Genomic DNA, 25634 nt, shown 5'->3' with positions numbered 1-25634 from the left:
TGATTCCTCAAACACCCAGTTAGAAGACCTAAACTTTCCTCAACAGAAAAATAAGACAAGTTAGTGTGACAGTTTCATATCCCAATGTATCCCCAAACCCTGGAACAAACTTTCACAGCATGCCAAACAGAGTAGCTCCCTTGCCACCTTAAAGGTAAACTTCAGCAATTGGATAGACAGCCTCAGACTCTCCTTGTTCTGCGTTGTGTTGTACTCCTCAAGGCTGGAAGGAACTTCTGAATACATGTTACTGAGTAGGCACACAATGGTGTGTAGACTGTTTGCCTAATACATATGAACTTATGATTAAACACAACTAAATATTTTGGAATACAATTATTACATTCTGCCATGAGTACTCTTCTGCTAATTGGTCATAGTAAAGCCCCTCATCATTAGTATTGACCAAGTCTTACCACTCTCCAAAACAAAAATAATGTCTCTATGGGGACTGACAGCATATCCAGTTGATTACTAGAATGTTAAAAGCATCAGTTGGCATAAGCAGGGCTAGGGTTGGAATAATGGTGAAGGTGTTTACCTCACAGACACCAGGTTCAGGGTTTTATTCTCACCTTTGATCACTGTCTTGTTATTGGCTAGACATGTGATAGTCTGCAGTCTGATTGTCTAATATTTAGCGATGAACCTCTTCAATCAAGATGTGTACCTAAAGAATGGAGAAATGCTATGTTTGTACCCTCCATAAGGGTGGTATCTTACTGACTAGGTAACAGTAGGCCAATCAATCTTTCTAGCCTTATCTATAAAGACATGGCACATATTGCAGAATTAATAAATAAGATATACAAAATCAGCAGACTCTAGACTCTCCAGACATCAGCTTTGTTGGGATAGATAATGCTTTCTTAATCTTGTTAGGTTCTTTGAAAAAGTCAAAGCCTTAAATGAATGATATCCTAGCCAAACTGCTTATCTGGTCTTTACAATATGATTTGATACCATTCCCCATTCTATTATCAAAAATAAGGTAATCTAACTAAACATCATCCCCTTCACACTTCACAGGATTACTAACTGGCAAACACACTTAATCAGAGTAAAAGGTACTCCTTCCAAAAAGCAAATTCCAACTAGTGACACTCCTTAAGGCCCTGTCCTAGACCCTCTTCTCTCTGGAAGCTATTTCTCTGAAGTAAAAGCAAATACTAATTATCTTTGGCAAGCTAAATTTGCAGACAACTGCAAGTTAAGGACACTCTAAGCTCTCCCTCAGATTCACTAATTCTCTAAGAAGACCTTGATCACACTAATAAGTGGTGCCATAACCATAGTCTCACCCTAAACATACATAGTCACCTTTGAAATAAAACAAGTGCTTCTCATCTCAGAATTGACACTATGATCTGAGATTAGTAACACAGAAAATGAACTGTTCTTAAGTCAGCGTATCTCCAATACTTGGAGAAAATCCTTCTACCTCTCATCTCATCTCATCTGCCATGAGTCTTTACCCTGATCATAACCCTTCCTAGCTCTCTTCACTCTGCCTTTATTCATCCCATCATAGAATACAATGTTCCATTTGGCAAACATAGCCCTAAATGACAGCCCCATTTAGTAAGACAGCATTTTATTACCAAAAAATAAGGTTTAAAGAAAAGCTCTTATTTTGATAAACTAAAAACTCTGTCCTCATTTTCTATCCCTATAAACGTTTACAATATGATATGTTCTCTGGCTTTCAAGCTATGCCAAATTATGTTCTCTTCAACCTCCTTTTCCTCAAAAAGAAAAACTCCTTGGTTAATACACTTTCGAAAGATAGAGTTTTATACCAGTATATAAGCGACCTGCAATTAAAGAACAAATTTTTAACCCAATATTTCTCAACTACAGAGCAAGCTTCTACATATTAGACAGCTAGTAAATCTTAGCAGCATTCAGACTTTAGTTAAATGAACAGGGAATCATGCAAATTCATCCAAACAGACACTGACTACAAAATTTAACTATAAGTTCATAGGTAGTTACTAGGCATGTGGTTCACAAGATCATTAATGACCCAACCCCAAATCATCCGCCCTGTATCACTGTCTGGTTAAGTGAGTCATTCAGAGTCAAACAGTAGGCACATGGAGCCTATGAAAATGCATCTCTGGAATACAGGAATCAGGTTATTGACAGCTTATAGCCTTAAACCTCTGCACTAACTCCAAACAAAACATTATTCCAACTCAGACCTCCTTATTCCTTCCGTGCATTTGTTTTCTTTTTTCTTTGGCTTCTGCCTATTTCCTTTTTCTCTAACATAATCCACTTTAATAATATTCCATGTATATCTCCCAAATTAACTCTACCTCCTACTATTATCTCCTGAACTATTAGCTGACCATCAACAGCTCTTTTGTATGGAACAGCTTATGGTGGTTAATATGCAGCCGGATTGTTTTGAACATATGAATCTATATAAACAACAAAGTGCACTTATACAAACATACGCAGAAACACTGAGTTTGATTCACATATATGGACCAATTGGTCAGGTGAGTCTGACTATTTTTTAGCCTGTGGATAAGCTTAAAGCTATTCCACTTCCACATATGCACCAAAGATCATCTTGCTTTGATGTTGTGCCATCTTGACCTCCTTCACTCAGTCACTGTCTTTGGCTGAAAATGTTTCTTAGAAGGCTCATCCATATGTCTAACATTCTTTTCAAGAAAGAAGTCTTCTTGCTGACTTGTTGTCTTGCAATTCTTTTTGTTCTGAAAGATGCTGCACTACTGAACTTTGCTGGTTCTTTTAATATACTTTAAATTTTCCTTCACGTCTTTCATCAAGGGTTAAGAAACTTTTATCTTTCATCATAAAACGTGTTCTGCAAGTCCACCGTCATATTGGCTATTGTTCTCTGGACACTCTATCAGTACCATGTCTATATTTTTACAGATATGGAGTCTACATAGGAAAAAATGACTTTTCATTTTTACCACTTCTGCTACACTTCAGAGAATCTCACCCCCATTACTGTCTTCTTACATTACTTTACCACTTCAGAGTCACTGTACTTAATTAGCCCAATGTTTCTTCCCACTTTTATTGATGAAGGCACCTCATTCTATTGTGTTCTATAGAAGGATCTTCCTCCCTGAATTATTTTGCACTGACCGACCTTACGTCTAAGGCGGCATATCTTCTCATTCTCCTGGTACTGCCAAGTGGCCAGGTCCTGTCTTTTCCTATATACACTACTCCTCCATTCTGCACTGTTTAGGCAACAAAGCATTGCCCAGAAGTTGAGGCACAGTGAATGTCGTGAGCATAAATGTCAACGCCAGTGTAAGTAAACAGGGATAAACTGCTAGAGGTCCTATACACAGCAGTAGTCAAACCACAAACCCACATGCGTGACTCCTATACCCTAGCTCTATGCATATTCCCTTATTCTTTGTAGAGTGGTAATGGTTGTGATGAGTGTAATAGCATGTCAATGGGAAAAAAAACAAATCTTGTAATCTTAACCCTACTCCAGTATTTGTGAACCCTAACCTCCATGCCCAGGACTGAGCACTCGGGTTTATTTTTATTTTACTCTAAATTTGCTCTTGCATGAAGATATGCCAGTATTGTATAAGAACTATCAAAAACATTTAGAGCACAAGGCAGAGTAGGTAATAAGTTGTTCTTTCCATTACACTATGTAATATGTCAGTTTAAAAATTATGCACAACATCCCACACTTTGTGTCAATCATGCTAGTAGACATGCTGTGTGACACACTACATAAGTTAATGTGTGAAGCTGTACCGAGCAGCGCATGAAAACAATGTGCAGTGTACTCGTGACATACTACATAACTTAATGTGTGAAGCTGTACCAAGCAGTGCATGAAAAAAATGTGCAGTGTACTCGTGACATACTACATAAGTTAATGTGTGAAGCTGTACCGAGCAGTGCATGAAAACAATGTGCAGTGTACACATGACATACTATATAACTTAATGTGTGAAGCTGTACCGAGCAGTCCATGAAATCAATGTGCAGTGTACTCATGACATACTACATAACTTAATTTGTGAAGCTGTACCGAGCAGTGCATGAAAACAATGTGCAGTGTACTCATGACATACTACATAGCTTAATGTGTGAAGCTGTACCGAGCAGTGCATGAAAACAATGTGCAGTGTACTCGTGACATACTACATAACTTAAATTGTGAAGCTGTACTGAGCAGTGCATGAAAACAATGTGCAGTGTACTCGTGACATACTACATATGTGAAGCTGTACCAAACAGTGCATGAAAACAATGTACAGTGTACTCATGACATACTACATAACTTAATGTGTGAAGCTGTACCGAGCAGTGCATGAAAACAATGTGCAGTGTACTCGTGACATACTACATAACTTAATGTGTGAAGCTGTACCAAGCAGTGCATGAAAACAATGTGCAGTGTACTCATGACATACTACATAATTAATGTGTGAAGCTGTACCGAGCAGTGCATGAAAACAATGTGCAGTGTATTCATGACATACTACATAACTTAATGTGTGAAGCTGTACCGAGCAGTGCATGAAAACAATGTGCAGTGTACTCGTGACATACTACATAAGTTAATGTGTGAAGCTGTTCTGAGCAGTGCATGAAAACAATGTGCAGTGTACTCATGACATACTACATAACTTAATGTGTGAAGCTGTACCGAGCAGTGCATGAAAACAATGTGCAGTGTACTCATGACATACTACATAACTTAATGTGTGAAGCTGTACCGAGCAGTGCATGAAAACAATGTGCAGTGTACTCATGACATACTACATAACTTAATGTGTGAAGCTGTACCGAGCAGTGCATGAAAACAATGTGCAGTGTATTCATGACATACTACATAACTTAATGTGTGAAGCTGTACCGAGCAGTGCATGAAAACAATGTGCAGTGTACTCGTGACATACTACATAAGTTAATGTGTGAAGCTGTACCGAGCAGTGCATGAAAACAATGTGCAGTGTACTCATGACATACTACATAACTTAATGTGTGAATCTGTACCGAGCAGTGCATGAAAACAATGTGCAGTGTACTTCAGCAACTTGCTTCTTATCCTAGGAAATAAGAGCCAGAAGACTTGTATCTTTATAACATGTAAAAGCAAATTCTACTCTCTGCCAAACTACATATCTTTGTATTTTTTTTCTTTGTAACAGAGGTGTGTGTGTGTGTGTGTGTGTGTGTGTGTGTGTGTGTGTGTGTGTGTGTGTGTGTGTGTGTGTGTGTGTGTGTGTGTGTGTGCGTGTGTGTGCGTGTGTGTGTGTGCTTGCATGTGTGCATGTGGCAACCACTATTTAGATATTCTTGGAGAGGACAGCACAGCTAGTATTCAACTGATGTTGCAGGAATTATATCGTTGGAACTCTTGTTTGATGCTGGGAACAGTCTCTCATCTAAATCTTAATGTAGAATTTGTTCACTTTTGTTGGCATAACTTTATCTTGAACATATGGCTTAAATTCAGACAATGATACAAAATAAATACAAGCTGTTCCTGTCCTGTTGCTTTTCATGGTTTAGTAAAACATAACCCATGAAGGATTGACATTGGCCACTATGAATGCTGAAGAAAAGCTCGTAAATTCACAGCCATTATGTAGGAGAGGCAAATAAAAGACCATAGGCAGACAGTAGAAAGTATTATGAGTCATGTAGGTTTATGTAAAAGAAACTATACTGAAAAACATTTCAAACACCTTTAGCCATTTTTCTTTATTTTATTTTGATTATAATTAAAAGCTGCAAGGAAAAAGACATACATTTTGCAGCAAAAAGTTACATGTTTACTGTGCAGAAATATTAAGTACATTTTATTTACTCGCCTTAAAAAAAACATTATTTATCATGGAGTAGCAGTGGAACAACACTGAGGTAAAATTAGTAAATACTTTAGTTGTGTGAATTTTTCATGTGAGGTTATACAGAGTTTGTGCAATACTGGCAAGTGCCACAAGGGGCACAGTTTACCCATCTGCAGAAACACAGATGAGCTTGATGATGTGTCACAGAAATTCACTGCTTTAACCTTAGTGAGATTTATGAAGTGGCTACAGACACACAGAGTTGCATGTGCGTATACACACACACACACACACTCACACACGCACACACGCACAACGCACACACTACACATACACACACCACATACCCTCGAGAAGACCAAAGCAAATCTCTTTCTCTAATTTTATCTTAGATTAGACATGTGTTGTTATCTGAACTTTTGGCAAATTAGCAAAATATACTGAACTCCCTCTCAACAGCAAGCATAAGTACTTCTTTGTATTTTTATCTTTACTAATACCTCCCTTCTCAGAGTGGGAGAATACCTTGTCCAGAACTATTGTTTCATCACTCATTACTGGCATTCTTCATGGAAGCTTAACCTCCTTCAAAATTTCCAAAAAAAAATACTTGCATGTATGGTATCTTTATAAACTTTATATTACTATTCAGTGTAAACTTCATTGTTTTTATGTAAAAAATATGTTTATGTGGACCTACCCAAATGATATTCTGCTCCTTTTTTATCTTTAGCTTATATAAAAGCTGCCCTTTACTGTAGTAATTGACAAGTATTGCCCACAAAATGGCCCATCCTCCACTATATCATGCAAATGATGCTTACATTTCTTACAGGTTTCCCAAATGACAGTTTTGTGTTACGTAAATGTCTACTACATGCCTGTTGTCGATAAACTGTTTGAAGAGTGCTGTATCTAAAAACCAGTAGGCAAAACTTCAACGTAGTCAAGTTAACAAAGGGAAAATGTTGCAGTGAAGAAAAAAGCCAAAAATGTAAAATATTGCAGAAAAATATATTTCTCAGCATCAAGATATGCAGTCTTTCTACAACCTTGGGCCACACACACACATACATGTAGGCCCAGAGACATAAATACACATACACATAGACATACATGGGCATCTGACTGTTCAAGCTGTTTCTTTCCAAAAACCTGGAATCTGCTCCATCATGCAATATTCACACTTGAGTGTTAACTTACATTTCATTAATCATAAACCTGATTTTCACCTCACTGAATATAATTCAGGGTATCTGTCCTTCAAAATCCCCCTTTCTCCATTTTCTTCTCTGGTTTTAAAGTACTTTCTTTCCAATTTGCTGGCAATAACTTTACTAGATATTGTTAGTATCAGCCACAAGAGTTATGGCTTAAGTACAGAAAAGAAACAGAGAATGAGCTGCAAGGTTAAAATCCTAAACTAATGACCTGATACAAATTTCCTATGTAAGAAGAAATTATAATAAATGAAGACAAGTGATAGAGTTGCAGCAGAACTCTGTATTTGTGTCTTTCCTTTGTAGGACTTGACTCACTGCTGAAAGAGAAATCAATACACAATGTTAACAGCAATCCAAACACAGAGAAAAATGCTTTTCAGGTTGATTTAGTAAGCAGTGCTTGGCAACACTGGATGTAGAACTAAGTCTAGAGGGAAAGGGGGCTAAACTTCAGTAAATTAAGTTATTACATAATGTGTATGCTCAGAAATAAAGCTGTCTTCATGAAAGAATCATACAGAAAGGGATATGATGAAGACAGGGGATTAGACAGGTACTGATGTAATATATTCAAAGTCATTCAACTTACATGCATACATACATTTCATTTCCAGGCAAGACTTTAGCATTAAACAATTAATGTCAGCATTAAAAAGCACTATTCAAATCAACCACAAAACCTTTGCATATAGGGACAACACTGTCCACAAACCAGTCCGGTGCATCCTTATACAAGTACTTGCTTGTCCCCTAATCAGACTGAATTTTGACCCACATAACCTTGGGTTGCTAGACGTTAGCCCTAGTTCAGTCAATAGCTATTCGGCTCTGAAGGCCCTACATAGCAGGATGAGGACAACTCTATGACAGATAGAGAGAGAATATAAATTCAGCATACTTAGTCCAGCTTCACGGTCAGAAAATGAGACCAGTTAATCACTTAATCCTGTATTGCCTTTATACCTTATTAATCAAACATAATTCCTGGGAAATTAACTCCTTGTACTGAGGGCATATTTAGAATAAAAAGGAGAGACAGAGAGGTGACAATTATATTAAGTTTGGCACTATGGAATAAAGTGGTTTCAGTACTCTGTCAAAGCAGTCTGCAACCACTCTGTGTCCAAATGCCTGAGAACAGAGAGGAAGTGAGTGAAAAGTCCAGTGGCACAACAGACAAGATCTTCACTGGCTTAGGTAAATTATGTAAAAGGGAAGGCTGCTGCCTACAACTGTAATTTGTTATGCTGAGGTAAATGCAAGCGTAGGCAAGGAGGCTTGCAGATGTAAATACTGTTTATTTATTTACCTTCATTTCCTCCTGCACCCTTCCTTTTCATGTTCCATTTATCTCAGGTTTTTCAAATGACTCAGTGGGTTCCACCCTGACTACCCATTCTCAAAGTGCATTGCATGAGTTGCAAACTTCTCTGTTTACAAACTGTTCTTCATATATGCTGAAATGTTTACTCCTACTAGATGCCAACTGTGAACATCTTTCTCTTTCTTCAAAATGTGACATTACTTGTAGCTGATCCAGTGATACAAATACTTTATTTTTTAATCAAAAATAGAAAAAGAAAGAAGCATCCAAATATCTGTTTGCTGCTGTCACAGAATTCTGATTCCACTTTGAAAATTAATTTTAGATAAGATAACCACCCAGGTGTTCTTCTTGCTTTTTATCTAATAACTACACTGCATCCATATGATATGGGCATAAGGTTACTGAGACACTGATGAAATGCTTTGCATTTGTTTATATATTGAAACTCAACATCCATTTTAATGTCTCAGTTCAAACCATTACAACTATTCTTTACACTAGTTCCCTGTTCTATGCAGATGTCTCTATCTTTGTGTCATCTTCAAACGGATACATTTTGTTTAGTATATTACTAAATATGCCAGAAACATGAACACTGCAATGTACTAGACATTAAACAGAACCTACAGCAGCCCACTAGTGGTATCGTCCCTTTCTAATGTCACCCCAGTCACCATAGATTTTAGAGTTCTGCCTTTCATCCAAGATGCAGAACATTTCCTTAATTATAATTACATCCTACTCTCTTACAGTTTTTCTAAAGGTCCCCTATATGGGAACAAATTAAGGCTTTACTGAAGTCCGGATAAACCACAGTCACAGACATACCCCCGTCATGTTCCTTAGTACCCACTAACTAAATTGTACTATGTATGGCTGAAAATGTTAACAGGCAGTATAGCAATGCAGCTGCTAACATTGCTCTTTGTTCTCTGGTTCAATTCCCAGCTGTGCATTGACAGGTTTTCTCTCTTCAGTGATCCTTCATAGGACAAAGTAGGTATGAGGATAAGAATTGTTGAATGAATGAAACTCATAAATATTGTAAAATACACGATGGCTGACGTGGAAATTAAAATACTGAAAAAAATATTCTTCTCTGAAATTCCTCTAATCTCATGACTGGTTGACTACTGGATCTACAGCTACAGGAAATTTCTTCCTTCCCTTTTTACACAAGGGTAGCTCATCTACCGTTTCTATTCCTTGAGTACTTCTGCCATTGCTACATAGAGCTAACAAGTCATTTTCCCTCCCTCCCTCTCAATCCATTGCTTTCCCATTGAAGCCCATTACTCTTCCTGAAAGGTGCCGTACCTGCCTTTTCTTTAGTAAACACTGATACAAATTAATCATTTAACACTGCCACTAACTATGTACCTCCTTGATCTCTGTCATGTCCCATAATAACCTAATTCTGTTTCTTTCATTTTCTTTTCAATGATATATTTAAAAAGTATATTCTCTCAACTTCTGCCAATCTTCTTTCAAACTATCCTTTAGTTAGAGTGAGGCCCACTAGACATATTGTATGTTTTCAGGGATGAGCATAGAAACATTGCTACAGTTAAGTGATTTCTGCAAAGTGTCACAGTTGAGGAAATATGAGCTGTGAGACTTGAACTGATGTCTACTGGATATAGTTTATTTACACTTTATTGCCTTTATTCTACTGAGAAGCTTTAAAGCTGGAAAATGGCAGGTTTTGTTCTGCAACTTATAATACTGCCCATAAAGAAATGGTAGATTATATGTATCCACCCCTATGTTTACCCCTCCTGATGTCCCTCAGTGCTAAGAGGAACATGGGGTAATGTTTAGGCTGAGCCTATTACATGGACTGGAATAGCCTATTAAGATTCCCAAAAGTGGGAGGGACTTACAGATATTCTATACATTTGAGTCAAATAGCTAAAATCCTCAAAGATGTATCAGTAACCCAAAACTCTTAACCACACTGCCTCATAAGAAATGTTTTCATTTTGTAACCAGCTGTTTTTGAGAAAATGCTCCCTGTCATTAGTTCCATATTAGAGGCCCTGGACATGCTACAGCCATTACAGATTGTGTGGTATGTAGCACTGTCCTGTCCTCTATATTAGAGGCCCTGCACATGCTACAGCCATTTTGGATCTTGTGGCATGTAGCCCTGTCTTGTCCTTCCATGGGCTAGTCTTATCATGCATGAAAGGCAAAGTATTACAGCCAAAGTGCCTCCAGAAAATAGCTTCTTGATCTTGCTGTTCTTCATCAATTGAGATTGGTCATTCTCACCTTCATCCACTTCTCTCTGAACAGCAAAACTACATTGCATAAAGCAGACTAATACATATCATAGCACAGATGCTTTCTTTATATAAACATGAGTTTATTTGTTCAAAGCCAGATTACTCTGACACAATCCCTAAAGTACAGGTAGGCAGAGAAGACATCCAGATGTTCTTTTGGCAATGTCCTCCTCTTTATCCAATGTAGAGTCAATGATGGCTTGTATTTGCTTCACAAGTACACCAGGTAAAATCCTTAGGAGAGGATAGTATTCACTGTTTTGGACTGTGCACATTCCTGGATCAGACAAAGGGCTAGTCAGAAGATTCTTTCAAGATGCTCTATTTTACTTCTTCCTCAAGTAGGCTAACATCTAAGTAAGACCTTTTTTTCATACAGATTGATTTTATAAAACAGTTTATCTACGTATGTATCATTAACAAGCCAATGTTTTTATAAGTATGCAATTTTAAAATACAAAATGTAAACACATTTTTAAATTTGCTACATCTAACAGGTTCCTGCACAGAACAAATGGCACACCAAAGCATTTCAGAGTGGCTTAAAAAAACATTGATTGTGTTCAGACACAAATTTCTCTGAGCTTTTACTACATTGCCTTATATTTTTTAAACAAATTATGTTTTATAAGAAATAATTATCCAAAGTATTTCTCAGATGTACAGTCATCTTTCTCCTCCCACCAACACATGCACACACATGCACACAGACGCTCAAGTATACACACACACACACACACACACACACACACACACACACACACACACACACACACACACACACACACATACACACATGTAGCATGCAACATGTATTACAATGTGTATCTTACATTATTTGGTCCTATTTTCTTCCCAGGACAAAATGCAGTTCTTATGATTGGAATTATCTTGTGGAAGAAAGCTATTTGCACAAAAGAAGGCAATATGTGAAGGCAGTTGTAACTCAGGTTATCTGGCTGGAGGTAGTGAAAAACAGACACAAAAAAATGTATTGTGATATAAACGTAGATGTCAACTAAGCTATATACGATTGAGAGAAAAAAAATATTGACACATAATCCTTCATTCTCACCAATAAGGATGAACAGCTTTTAGCAGAAATATTATAAAACACTGTAATGAAATGGACTATTCTGCTTCATTTGTTGATTTCTTTAAATTACCTGCAAGGTCAGCCTAATGGCTCTCCTTCTCCTACCCAAATAACCCATTTGTTCCTCATCTGAGGTGAGTGTTGTCCGGTCCCTTAATTCCAGGTGCACTTAAGAGGTGAGTAATTAAGGAGTGGGCTAGTCTTCAGATCTTGCAGACTGTCCTATCCCCAACCCTGTGGCAGCCTTATAGAGAAGTACATGCCTGCTTCTACACACACGCAGCCTCCTGTCCAAGCAGCACATCATTTGCAGCACAGGACTTGCTAGACTCTTAATGCTGCAGCACTTGCCAATACAGTGATCTAAGCAGGCTTCCTCTCCTCAGGATGGGAGAGACAGTATTAGGCACCACCTCCATTCTCCAACACACCCGATCCCACCAGCATCCATGCCACTAGTTAAACATGGGTCATCTGGGGTGCAATCAGGGCTTCATCCCTCTGCACCACAGGATCAGGTCATATGCTGAAGCCTTTGATCAAAAGACAGATTCGGTGGTAGCAGGATAATTATGAATGTGTCGTGCTACCGGGGATTGCATTCAGTTGTTCCAACAGCAGCAAATCGGGACCAGGGCTATTGTCAGACTTCCTACTCTTCCTTCAATATATGTAGCTCTATAGTAATAAAAATAATTAATAATTACAGTTATACAAAAGTATGACATGCATATTTGTGAAATATATATTCAGGAAAGAAGTTAAGTGCTTCAGGTAGGCAGAGACCAAAGTTGTCAGGAGTACACCTCTTAGTGATCAAATGGCAACATCAAGAAATAAACATACACTGTCCATAATGATATCATAACTACTTCACGAGCACAACTAAGGGGTTGTTTAGTTATCTGTGGTTTGTTTTCATATAATACACATTTCAAAAATTGAGAAGTTACAAATTGTGTTATCAGAGACTTGAACCCATGCTGCATGTAACTGCTGTTCAGTACAATACATCACACAGTGGCAACTGAGCAGTAGCAAAGTATGTATGTTCCAGTTTTCTGTTAGGTGCCTAGACCCTGTAATCAGATCCATTGATTTATTCTGCTGATTGAACAGATGGCTTCTGAGTGCTAAATCTGACATCTTTCTTAGACTGTCAGTATCCGATTATTCTTACTTACATCTGTTTGTAGTTTTTTCCCTCCCCAGTCCTCTAGCAAATCATATGCAGGGTACATATTCCTGCGCACCTTAGCTATTATAATCTAATCCAATTCAGTTCTATTACCCAGCCCCCATGTGGTGACCCAGCGTTTCAGTGAAAAATTCAGTGATGTGAAGCAGTTAATTGGATTCCGTCAGCCAAACAGCCAACTGTTGCCTTGTACTACAATTGTAAATCTAAGCTAAAAAAATACTATGAATTGTTTTCAGTCAACACTTTTTTCTTTTCCGTCATGTACTCACTGTATCTTTATTTTACCATATTAATTTTCTTATTTTTGGTCACCGTTTCTATTTCTTGTGTGAAATTTGCATTGTTCTACAGGATGTGGATGAAATGATCATTTACAGCTCAGTGCACCTGCTTTGTTATGTAATGACTAAGCTAGAAATAAAAAATTGACACAAATAGTGATACAATTGTGTTTCAGCACAATAATTCTTGTATGAATCACTATAGTTGGTAATTATTTTGGAAGGATAGCAGGGCTGGCTGATCAACTAAAGAATGACAAGTTTAGTTAGATCTAGTTTAAGTCTTTGGTACCTCAGTGGCATAACAGGCAATGCAACTAGAATAGTATTTCAGATGGCCTGTGTTCAAGTCCTAGCTGAAGCATATTTTCCTCTCCTTAGTTTGGCCACATATTATAAACTGCTGCATTATATTTCTAATATAATCATATTCCAGCAGTATTGAACAGCAGTTGTTCTTAAATGTAAGCCTAGTTTCTAGATTATGTTTTGGAGTTGTTGTCTCAAGTCTCAGAAGGCAACAGGTGACTATAATATGGAAATAATTATTTTAAATGTCAGACCCAGTAGATGTGCCACTGTACACCACAGGCTGCACAAAACACTTAGATTGTTACAGATTATGGCATATTGAAGGAAGACAGTCCATTCACAGTGAGGCCTGCTTGTATGGATGGTAGTCGATTCCTCTGTTCATTGTCACACGCATCACTGCCCCATTCTTAGTGGTATCTGTCACTAACTGCAGAAAGCCTTCAGCTACCAAGGATGGTCTATGATGCAAAAAAAATGGAGAAAATATTTCTTTAGTTTGAAATATACAGAAAAAGTACTAAAATTAAAGCAATACACAACAAATCTGCTGAATGCCATACTTTTTGTGTAATCAACAGTCAATTATTTTTTTTTTGTCATTTGCAGTCCCCACTACAAAATTATTTATCAAGAAGTTTCTTTGCGATTAAAGCAAACACTGACTGTTTTTTACAAAATAAATAACAAAGATGTGCCACTGCAGAAAGTTGGAATCTAAGTGATTTGTTGAGATTAAGTGCTTGTGTTTTCATTTTATGAAATACAATACTTCATTGGGCTAATGTTTTAACTTTACAATTAATTCTTTAAAAAACACTTAACAACCAGTAAAATTCTGTCATAAGATCACATGCATCTATTTCATAACAACTAAATATAAAGATATAACAGAAGGAAATTAATGAGGAATAGAGATAAACTCTGGAAGGCATGGCTCAATAAAAAATCATAAAACAATTTTCAACAATAGAAATATGAAATAAAGCCAAATGGCAGATAAAACTTGACAAGAAACGTTATTACTCCAATTTATAGAACAGATGCTACTAAAATTCTAGACAGTTCTTGGCCGGCATATCTAAAATACTACAGCCTGGATCACACGGACAACCAAATACTAATCCCACTGCTCCTCAGAAGAAACAGCTAACACTTTCAGTGATCACTTTATCTCTAGCACTGCTATACTGTTTCACAACATTCAAAGCATATTAATCACCTCTAATAATCTAAAAAGTTATTGTTACCCAAGGACTAAATGCCCCGCACACCAAACACAATCCAATAACAAACGGAATAATGATACCAAGGTGTCGAGACGAACAAAGGCTGTGACTATAAAAAATCATCCACTAAGAGCCAATATCTTCCTTAAGACCTCACTTTATTCGAACAACAGGAACAGTGGTAAGTGCTTTCACCCTGATAGGGCTTCTTCAGGCCATATACAAACAAGCACAGCTGTACTTCATTATAAATAGAAAAAGGCGCCAAAAAACACTCTACTAATTAAAGTGACAACTGGCTGCAAAACAGAGTAGATATCACAAATAACACATAGGTATATCAATACAAATATATCAATTCATTAAAAACAACATCATAAATATCTAAAAGCAATATAAAAACGTCACCTATTGTTCACAACATGAGTAACCACCCCATAGAACCCAGAAAATGTGGAAGCATGTCAAATAAAAATAGTTCCTATGCATAAACCCATGCCTCGGAATACTATACAAGGCAGTAAGAATGACACACTATCTCAGCCAATGACTGGGACATTATTTCCAGAGTTGCTGTTTAAATGGCAGCAACTGAACATAGAGGTAGGCCTCAAGTATATAACTGTGCTCAATTAATTTTTTACACCTGAAGAGGACAGTTTGTGTAGTGACATTATTAGTCAACAAAAGCTGCTATGTGAATGTTTTCCAAAAACAGTAGTGGATGGAGCAGTTGAAATGTTACTGGACAATGTTCTGTTATATGAGAAGCGGTTGCTTGTTCAGAAGCAGAACAAACTGAGGAGGGACACTGAAGATTTTTCATTGGGCAATGTCTTCACTTGGCCCAGAACAGACTTTAATTATCATAATAATAATGATGAAGTTAACAGATTAACTGCCTAGAGATTCTGATTTTGTAAGTGTGGGAAAACCGCACAATTCTCAAAGTAATGTTGTACATACTGTAACAGTTAATACTATTAAGGGGCCACTTATTGGTAAGGACCCTGGTGTAAATAGGATGAATGTGAAAGAAGCAGGTGTTGTTGAGGAGGGTGTAAATACGGCACGAACAAGTGCTGTAGGCAAAGGGAATGATAGGAGTATGAATACTATTTCTAGTGGACAGATCTTAGAACCGGTAGTAAGGAGGAAAACAAATAACATAGATTCACATATTGCTGAGCCCAGTGGGATGGATAGTGATACTGCTCAGCACCCTTTCCCCATCTCTGCTATGCCCAGAGGAGGGGGAGAAGGAGGTCGATGAGCAGAGGCAGGCAGAAAAGGAAGTTATCGGCAGACTTCCAAACCAATCAGAATCTCAAGAAAATGTGGGAGAGGACTTTAATTCATTAGTCTATAATATAATTCCGGCCTCAGTTACTGGATCGCAGTACAAAGGGCGGAGGTGTACCCATATTCATCAAGGATACCCACATCTCCAGGTTAGTGGTGCAGCATGATGCCCCAGAGATCATCAATGCGCAACTATCAGCAGGCAAAACCACATTTCAAGTCGTAGCCTGTTATAGATCACCCACTATGTCCCAAGATGCTCACTCAGCATTCCTTGAGGCATTGAAAAATATAAAGGTCCTACCAACACCATAATTTTGGGTGATTTCAACTACCCTGGTATAGACTGGGCGAACTACCAAAGTTCTAACTCCTATGCCCAGCGGTTCATAAAATTTATAAATTTAAATGCCCTTGAACAACTGGTATGTTCTCCCACTAGAGGGGACAACATATTGGATTTAGTCATCACAAATATGGGCGCCCATTGTACCACAACCGTTATCACTTCCTCTCTGGTCAGATTAGACCACAAACTGATAACCCTGGATGTCCTCACCCCTCCACCTCCCCCAGTCAAAGAAACCATCGTAAAAAACCTTTCCAAAGCAAACTTCAAACTACTTGCATCAGAGCTGGAAAACTTCACTATTCCTTTGCAGAAGGATAATGATATCCAGGATGCAGAATCCTACACCAAGGCACTTTATATACATCTTCAGGATTGCATGGACTGTGCAATCCCAAATAAAACCAAGACACCTTCCTCAAGCAAGAAGAAACCATTCTGGTGGACCGCGGCCATAAGCAAACTATACAATAAAAGGAGGAGACTTATACAAAAAAAAGCCAAATCTCAAGTAGAAAAATCATCCCTGATCAGCATTAGTAAGAAATTGAGGGCCCTCATCAAGTCAACTAAAGCCAATTTTGAAAAGAAGTTTGCCAAGGATGCCAAGGATAACCATAAGGCCTTTTATGGTTACATCAAAAACCTAAATGGCAATGCTCAGGTCTGTTCTGAGCTAGTACAAAATGGAACAAAATACACTGACCCCACTGACATTGCCAACATCTTGGCTGATAGGTTCAGTGCAAATCCCCCCCCCCCCATCACCTACAGGGCCTATTACTATTCTAGGGGATTGTGTAACTCCAATTATTACTGATATGTTGGTTAATAAGGCTCTATCTAAAGCTAAAAATACTGCCTCCATGGGACCAGATGGTGTCCCGGGCTGTGTCATACGCGAGCTCCAAAATTAATTAACCCCGCATCTGAATACCCTGTTCAGTCTCAGCCTCTCGACAGGATATGTGTCCATAGAATGGCACACAGCAACAGTGGTTTCGCTGCACAAGGGTGGGCCCACAACCGACCCTGGGAACTACTGACCAATAAGTCTGACCAGTCTGATCTGTAAGGCAATGGAGTGAATCATTATGGAACTCATAAATGGAGAGATTGGGAACCTCCAAATACTTGATCCCACACAGTTCGGCTTCATCAAGGGCAGATCATGCTTCCTGAACCTGGTGGACTTCTTTGAGACAGTTACTCAGGCTATAGATAAGGGAAAGGAGGTACACACTGCTTACCTTGACCTTGCTAAAGCATTTGACATCATTCCCCATTCGGGTATTATTGATAAACTCACCAACCTGGGCATAAACCCTTACATCACAGGATGGATCGTAAACTGGCTCTCAGACATATCCCACAAAGTAAGAGTAGCGGGATCTATGTCGAATCCAGACCATTAACGAGCGGTGTGCCTCAGGGCTCTGTCCTGGGGCACCTCGTGTTTGTTATATACTTCTCAGAAGGCCAGGCAAGCACTGAAGGGCTGTGGCTGACCAAGTTTGTGGATGACTGCAAACTGGGTGCTATAATAGAGTCTCCGGCTGACATGGATATCCTCCAGAAGGGCCTTAATGAGACTGATGCATGGTGTCAAAGCCATGGTCTCAAGCTAAATGCTAAACAATGCGTAGTAATCCCCTTTGGAAAAAACAGAGTACCCGCGAACTACCACATAGGAGGTAACCCCCTGAAATCTGAAGAAGTAATAAGGGATCTAGGGACCCAAGTAGATAGTCAGCTTTCCTTTGATAACCATGTTGCCAAGGTGGTTAGAAAATCCTTCTATGTAACCCATCTGATCACGAAAGGGTTCGCATCAAGATCTAAGGATGTAGTGGTGCCCCTCTACTCTTCCCTCATCAGACCCATTATTGAGTACAATGCACCAATTGGAATGAACCTGGCTAGGCATCTCCAGAAGCTGTGGAGAGACCACAGAGGTACCTCACTAAGAGGATTACTGGCCTCAAACAGTTGCCCTATGCAGCATGATTGAAAAAACTATGGCTTTTCTCTGTTCCATACAGCCTTCTCAGAGGCGATCTCTGTCTAACATACAGAGCCATGTCCATCCCAGAACTGTTGAACATGCTACATCTTAGCAAAACAAAATCTACTCGAGCTACACGCTCTAGGGATTTAAACCTCAGCACAACAATAAATAGAACATGCTGGAGGGATAGATTCCCTTCGCAAAGACTTCCCTTGCTATGGAACAAAGTCCCGATCTACATAAGACAGAACTCCTCACTATCACTCTTCAAGAGGAACCTTGATGAGTGGATGGGTAACAGAAAGTTCACACCAGGGATCATACCAACAGCTCTACTAGATAGGGGCCAAGGGTACTAGCTGCTAGATCAAGGGCCTAGGGAACTAACCAAAGGGGCGGTGAATACCGCACAATGTGGCTGGGCTAATATATGCCTTCAGGCAGATAGCCCAGTACCTGTCTATGAACCTAAGAACCTATATCTTCTTGTAGACTCTCTATAGATGAGTTAACAGTGCTGTCCAAAGGATTGACATTTGTTCCAACCAGTACTAGTGCCATTACCAATACTATAGTGGACTTTAGATTGTTTATAAGAAATTTGTGTCTTAAATTAGAGTTCACCAGCAGGTGTGATGTGTCTAGATCTGAGTGGTTCAAGAAACCCAGTGTCTATGTCCCAGGTATTCCACCACTGGTAGCTGCTTTTAATAAATTAGTAGAGAATGATCTACATGAAATGGCCATCAAGGATAAAATAAGGAGGATCAGAGGGAATTTGACTTTTAGTCAAAGGAAAGCTTTAACTGGGTTAAGGAATGATCATTCCATCACCATCAGACCCGCTAACAAGGGAGGTTGTCTGGTAGTGATGGAATCTGAATTCTATGATCAGGCCATGGAGAGGATGCTGGGGAATGAATAGTTTTATTGTGCAATTGAACAGGACACAATTAGTAATCATGTATATAGGATACATGATATGTTGGATGATCTACTTAAGAGTCACGTCATCACCGAAGAATTATATGAGTATTTATTCGTTAGTGACCCCCTCCTACCTGTAATACAGGGTCTTCCCAAGATCCATAAGGATTGGCGTGTACCCCCATGAGGCCTATTGTTGCAGATAGGGAGTGGTCAATGGAACCTTTTTCTATTTATGTAGAGAGGTTCTTGCGTCCAGTTGTGGACACTAATCCTTATATACTAAAAGACACTAAACAATTCCTTTTGGACTTGCATGAGTGTATGAGGACAATACCAACTCAATGCCCTTTTATAATGGTAACGTTAGATGTCCATTCCTTATTTACTGTGATTCCAAATGATTTAGATGTTGAGAGAGTTCATGACCACTTGAAACATCACACTGAATTCAGTGATTCCAGGATGGACATTTTGGTTCTATTTCTGGAGGTGGTGTTAGAGAATAATGTTTTTTGTTTTGGTTCACAGAGTTATCTGCAGAGGAATGGCATAGCTATGGGCACATCCTGTGCCAATAGCTACGCCAACCTCTTTATGGCTGCATGGGAAGCAGAATATTTGTTTAAATTGGATGAGTTCCCTTTAAATATTCTTTTCTACAGGCACTTTGTGGACGATATCTTCCTCATTTGGAAAGGTGCGAAAGAGGAAATTATTGTATTTATGGATTGTGTTAATGGGCTATCCCCATACTTGAAATTCAGTCATGAATTCTCTGACAGATGGATATCTTTTCTTGATATCTATGTAGAGAGATTAACAAATGGGTTCCTAAATACAGGTGTATACAGGAAAGCATGCTATTGGATTGCCCTTCTACATAGACATAGTATGCACCCTGGGTATATGTTCAGGAATATAGTGAAGGGTCAAGTTATGAGAACCTCAGGGTATAATCCGTCAGATGAAGGTTTCGATAGTGCACTTAATGATTTATGTAATAGATTTAGGGAAAGAGCTTATAAAGAGGAAGATATAGTGAAGGGCATGTCTGGCCTTTCGGCATTAAGAATGGGTAGAGCTAGCCCATATTTTTCAGATTTAGTAAGAGATGAGGCTAATAGTGTTCGGCAGGAGATGGTAGCTACACCTAATCGAAGTGTTGAGATTAGAGTTACATTGTTCTATACTCAGGATGTAGGGAATATTAAGGATGCAATTAGAGCTCATTGGGTGGTGTTGACAGGCGATCCTGATATCAGAGAGTTTATAGGGGAAACTCTGCAGTCTGTATATAAGAGGAAACCTAATTTGAAGATGTCATTGTGTCATCCTAAACATAGGAGAGGTAGCCATGAGCAGATAGGTACATTACCATGCAATTGATGTAATTTTTGCAGATATATTGATATTAGCACTATATTCATACACCCTAATAATGGTATGAAGTTTGAGTTTAGAGTCACTGCTAGTTGTATGTCAGAATATGTGGTATACCTTGCATCCTGTTTAGCATGCAGGGTGTTCTATGTTGGAAAAATGGACAGAAGGCTAAGGGACAGAATTAGGGAACATCTTTATCAAATTAGGATCAGTTCCACTGTCAACACTCTATCTAGATATATTAGTTGCACTGATAATTCCCATGTATTTAGTTTTAGAGTTATGGAAGTTATCCCCAGTAGCTTCAGAGGAGGGGATATAAGAAATAGGATGGAAACGCAAGAAGTGAAGTGGATTATTAGGTTGCGGGCTGATACTTAAATATGCTGAAAGAAAAAGCTTTTTAAATGCTGAGCAAAATGCAAAATCTAAAATATGTTTTCTGCATGGAAAAACAAGATATGGCACAGAAAATATGTTTTTCTGCATGGAAAACAGATATATCTAGCATTGGCACAATAGAATACAGAACAATGTGTTTCCTCTGTATGCAACAGACTGTGAATGCAAATATAACCAGACTTTAAATAAATTTAATAGAAAATAAACAACAGATATGCAAAATGCATAAATGTTTCTAATAGCAAGAATGGTCTATACAATATGTTTTTGCAAAACAATGTTAATGCTTGCAGTAGCACATAGTTATTGTCTCTTATAGTTAATTCAACAGTTTGCAAAGAGTTAATTGTGATTGCAAAAGAATAAATTGATCATGTTAAAAAATAAATTTAAAGGGAGACACACAGCTAAATGATAAAATACTTAATATTATTGTATTAACTATGTAAAATTGCATTTGACTTGTATCAAAAAGAGACTATATTTTTTTCTTTTAATGTGTTTATATAAAAAAATTTGAGTATGTTTAAAAAAAAGGGAAATTATGTTGTAAATATGCTGAAAGAAAAAAAGCTTAAAATGCAGACAACAGGTTTAGTAATGTGTGATCAGCAGTCATACTAAAATGACCATGGCTTGGAAAATAAAATATGTTTTCTGCATGGAAAACAAGATATAGCACAAAGAACAGATGTTTTTATACAAGAATCAAAAATAAAGGAGGATGTTCACACTGTCAAAAAAAATGATCTCTGACAATAATTTTTTTTCAAATGTTTTTTTTTTCAGGATAAAACAGGATATGCTTATCAGCATTGGCACAAGAACATATGTTCCTATATACAGACATACAATACAGATAAATATGTGTGTGTTTAAAAAAAATATGTTTTTCTACATGGACATCAGATATTCACACTCTCAGAAAAGCTGGTCTTACAAGTTGTTAAACAAAGGCTTAGAAACTGTATATAAAGAGCTGTATAAATCAGTTATGTTAGAGGTATGGTAGACTCATTTTGTCCTAAAAGGTAATCATCACTACTATATGATATGAAGAGTTAATGGTTTATTTTTTTTGCAACGCGTTTGTCCAGTGACAGACTTTGAATTTTAGCAGAATCCAGCCAGCAAGACTGAGTGTCTTAAGAACACTTCAAATCCATCCCACAGCAAACAGCAAGAAGCAAGCAGCAAGTAAGAGCCATGTAATTTTTTCAGATACCATCCCTGGTTTGAATGACAAGATGCCATTGAAGCCCTCCTTAAATCCAGAGGGCTGAGATAGTGTGTCATTCTTACTGCCTTCTATAGTATTCCTAGGCATTGGGTTCATGCATAGGAACTATTTTTATTTGACATGCTTCCACATTTTCTGGGTTCTATGGGGGGGGGGGGGGTTACTCATGTTATGAACAATAGGTAAAGTTTTTATATTGCTTTTAGATATTTATGATGATGTTTTTAATTAATTGATATATTTGTATTGATATACCTATGTGTTATTTGTGATATCTACTCTGTTTTACAGTCAGTTGTCACTTTAATTAGTAGAGTGTTTTTTGGTGCCTTTTTCTATGTATAATGAAGTATAGCTGTGCTTGTTTGTATATGGTCAGAAGAAGCCCTAGCAGGGTGAAAGCGCTAACCACTGTTGCTGTTGCTCGAATAAAGTGAGGTCTTAAGGAAGATACTGGCTCTTAGTGGATGATTTTTTATAGTCACAGCCTTTGCTCGTCTCGACACCTTGGTATCATTATTACATTTGCCTCTAATAATCTGACCACATCCCACTCAGTTTTATCTCCCAATCCTTTAATATTCACTCTTTCTCCTTTCATAACAATCAAGAAATACCTCAAACCAATTAAACCAAGTACACTTGCTCCAGATGGAATTCTAGTGATTTATTAAAAGTAGCAGTCAGCTCAATTTCTTTTCCATTATCTATTCTCATAAAAAGGTCTGTTCAGGAATTGCATGTCCTAGCCTTTTGGAAAAACAATCTCATATCATCCCACTTCACGAGTGAGGTAACTCCAGTGATATATCTGACTTTAGACCCATTGCTGTTCTCTCCAGTTTCAAAAATCATTTAAAAATGCATTTGTAATCAATTAATGACTCGTTTACAAACTAACAACCTCCTTATCTCCACCCAACATGGTTTCAGACCAGGGCATAACATCTCCACAGTTCTCTTAAACATCACCAACACTATTAACCTAACCAGAGACAAAGTCAAACTGGTTTCTCCCATGTTTCTGCACCTGTCCAAGGCCTTAGACACAGTTTCCCATAGCCTTCTTCTAAACCAGCTCTCTTCACTTAACCTATCAAACACTTTCACCAACTGGTTTTGCAGCTACTTTCCAATAGACTCCATTCTCTTAAATGGATTAATTCTTCTTCATCCTTCCTATCTATCAAAACAGATGCTGTCCAAGGTTCCATACTGGAGCCACTGCTTTTCAACGTATTTGCTAACAACCTACACTCTGCCAAATGTTAAGCATCCCTCATACAATATGCTGATGATGTCATATTAATCTGTTCTGCTACTAACATAATTACTTCTAAAGTAAAATAAAAAAAAAAAATAGAACTAAATAAAAACAGTTATTTTTACATTTTTGCAGGGGGGCAAGCTCCTCTGCACCCCCCACACCCCCTGCTAATTAACTATACCAAACTCTGAGATCACACTACAATGAGGAAAACAGTTAATCGTGTTCTGCTCTTTACGACTATCTCAATTCGAAGTGTTCAAAGTTTCAAAACTTTGATCATATAGTCTCGGCCATATGGGTTTCAAAGTTTTGAAACTTTAATAAACTGAAGTAGATCCATACCAAGCTACTAGGCAATTGATGATGACCTGAAATTTGACTTACATGTGCATCAGGTTGTAAAAAAACTCAAGGGGCACTCTATAGCACAACAAATTAATTAACTGATTTATCTATAAACAATCCTGGCTTCTACGCTCCTACTCCTCTCTTTATTATATGGTTCCCCAGTACTGCTTTAACCTCCAAGCTTCTGGCCAAAATAAACTAAACCAGTGCTACAATAAAATAGCAAAATTTGCAGCTAACTCATCAAACTTCACTGTTTAGCCCTAAAATAGCTTGATTGGCTGGAATTACCCAATCAACTCACTTACACCCAACTACTCCTCATCCATAAATTAATATACAAAACCAGAACAAAGCAAAGCCCTACTAGACTTATTGCACACATACACCCCTGCTAAGCCACTTTGGTCTGGAAACAAAATGCTCCTCACTACCTGTCGGCAGGAGTTTATCTCTATTCTGGCTACATAGCCCACTCCTGGATTTCTATCCCTAAAACATGCCAGCATCCTTTCCATTTTCAAGAGCAATTTAAACAATATCTATCTGACACCTGGAACTGTACGTGCACAACCCTCAAAACAGATGCGTGACCACCTACTAACAATAATTATGTCTTTCTCATTGTAAATTCACTAATGCCTTTATATTATAACAGGTATCAGTAGCCCAACATCAAAAGAAGCTCTCACTTTAATAACATTGTACTGCTAATGTATGCTCCTCTACCTCTTCAGCCAGCAATTGCTACAATTATTTTCCTTAATCATGTCCTTCCATAACATTCTCATCTTTCTAACACTAACTCTGTCTCCATGTCCTTAATTTTCCCTCCTGCTCATTACTCCTGATCTCATTCTATTCCTTTGTCCATTTTAGCCCTGCTCATTACTCCTCCTCATCTCATTCTATTCCTTTGTCCATTTTAGCCCTGCTCATTACTCCTCCTCATCTCATTCTATTCCTTTGTCCATTTTAGCCCTGCTCATTACTCCTCCTCATCTCATTCTATTCCTTTGTCCATTTTAGCCCTGCTCATTACTCATCCTCATCTCATTCTATTCCTTTGTCCATTTTAGCCCTGCTCATTACTCCTCCTCATCTCATTCTATTCCTTTGTCCATTTTAGCCCTGGTCATTACTCCTCCTCATCTCATTCTATTCCTTTGTCCATTTTAGCCTTGCTCATTACTCCTCCTCATCTCATTCCTCCTCCTCTCATTCTATTCCTTTGTCCATTTTAGCCCTGCTCATTACTCCTCCTCCTCTCATTCTATTCCTTTGTCCATTTTAGCCCTGCTCATTACTCCTCCTCCTCTCATTCTATTCCTTTGTCCATTTTAGCCCTGCTCATTACTCCTCTCCATCTCATTCTATTCCTTTGTCCATTTTATCCCTGCTCATTACTCCTCCTCCTCTCATTCTATTCCTTTGTCCATTTTAGCCCTGCTCATTACTCCTCCTCATCTCATTCTATTCCTTTGTCCATTTTAGCCCTGCTCATTACTCCTCCTCATCTCATTCTATTCCTTTGTCCATTTTAGCCCTGCTAATTACTCCTCCTCATCTTCTTCTATTCCTTTGTCCATTTTAGCCCTGCTCATTACTCCTCCTCCTCTCATT

At 38.1% G+C, this 25634-nt stretch overlaps 1 protein-coding gene across 1 annotated transcript in view; it reads right to left on the bottom strand.

Moving 5' to 3' along the window:
- Positions 1 to 5715: 5715 nt before the first annotated feature.
- Positions 5716 to 25634, bottom strand: part of LOC122800019 (15-hydroxyprostaglandin dehydrogenase [NAD(+)]-like) — a 344456-nt gene continuing 324537 nt past the window's right edge. The window contains exon 8 of the mRNA XM_044069482.1: positions 5716 to 14011. Coding sequence (XP_043925417.1) covers positions 13888 to 14011 — 124 coding nt within the window. The 3' untranslated portion in view covers positions 5716 to 13887. The remainder of the gene's footprint in view (positions 14012 to 25634) is intronic.

Source organism: Protopterus annectens, chromosome 4.part0, assembly GCF_019279795.1.
Source record: "Protopterus annectens isolate FY-2018-M chromosome 4.part0, PAN1.0, whole genome shotgun sequence".
Lineage (NCBI taxonomy): Eukaryota > Metazoa > Chordata > Ceratodontiformes > Protopteridae > Protopterus > Protopterus annectens.
The sequence above is the reverse complement of the archived record's forward strand: the minus strand, read 5'-3'. Positions and strand labels throughout refer to the sequence as shown.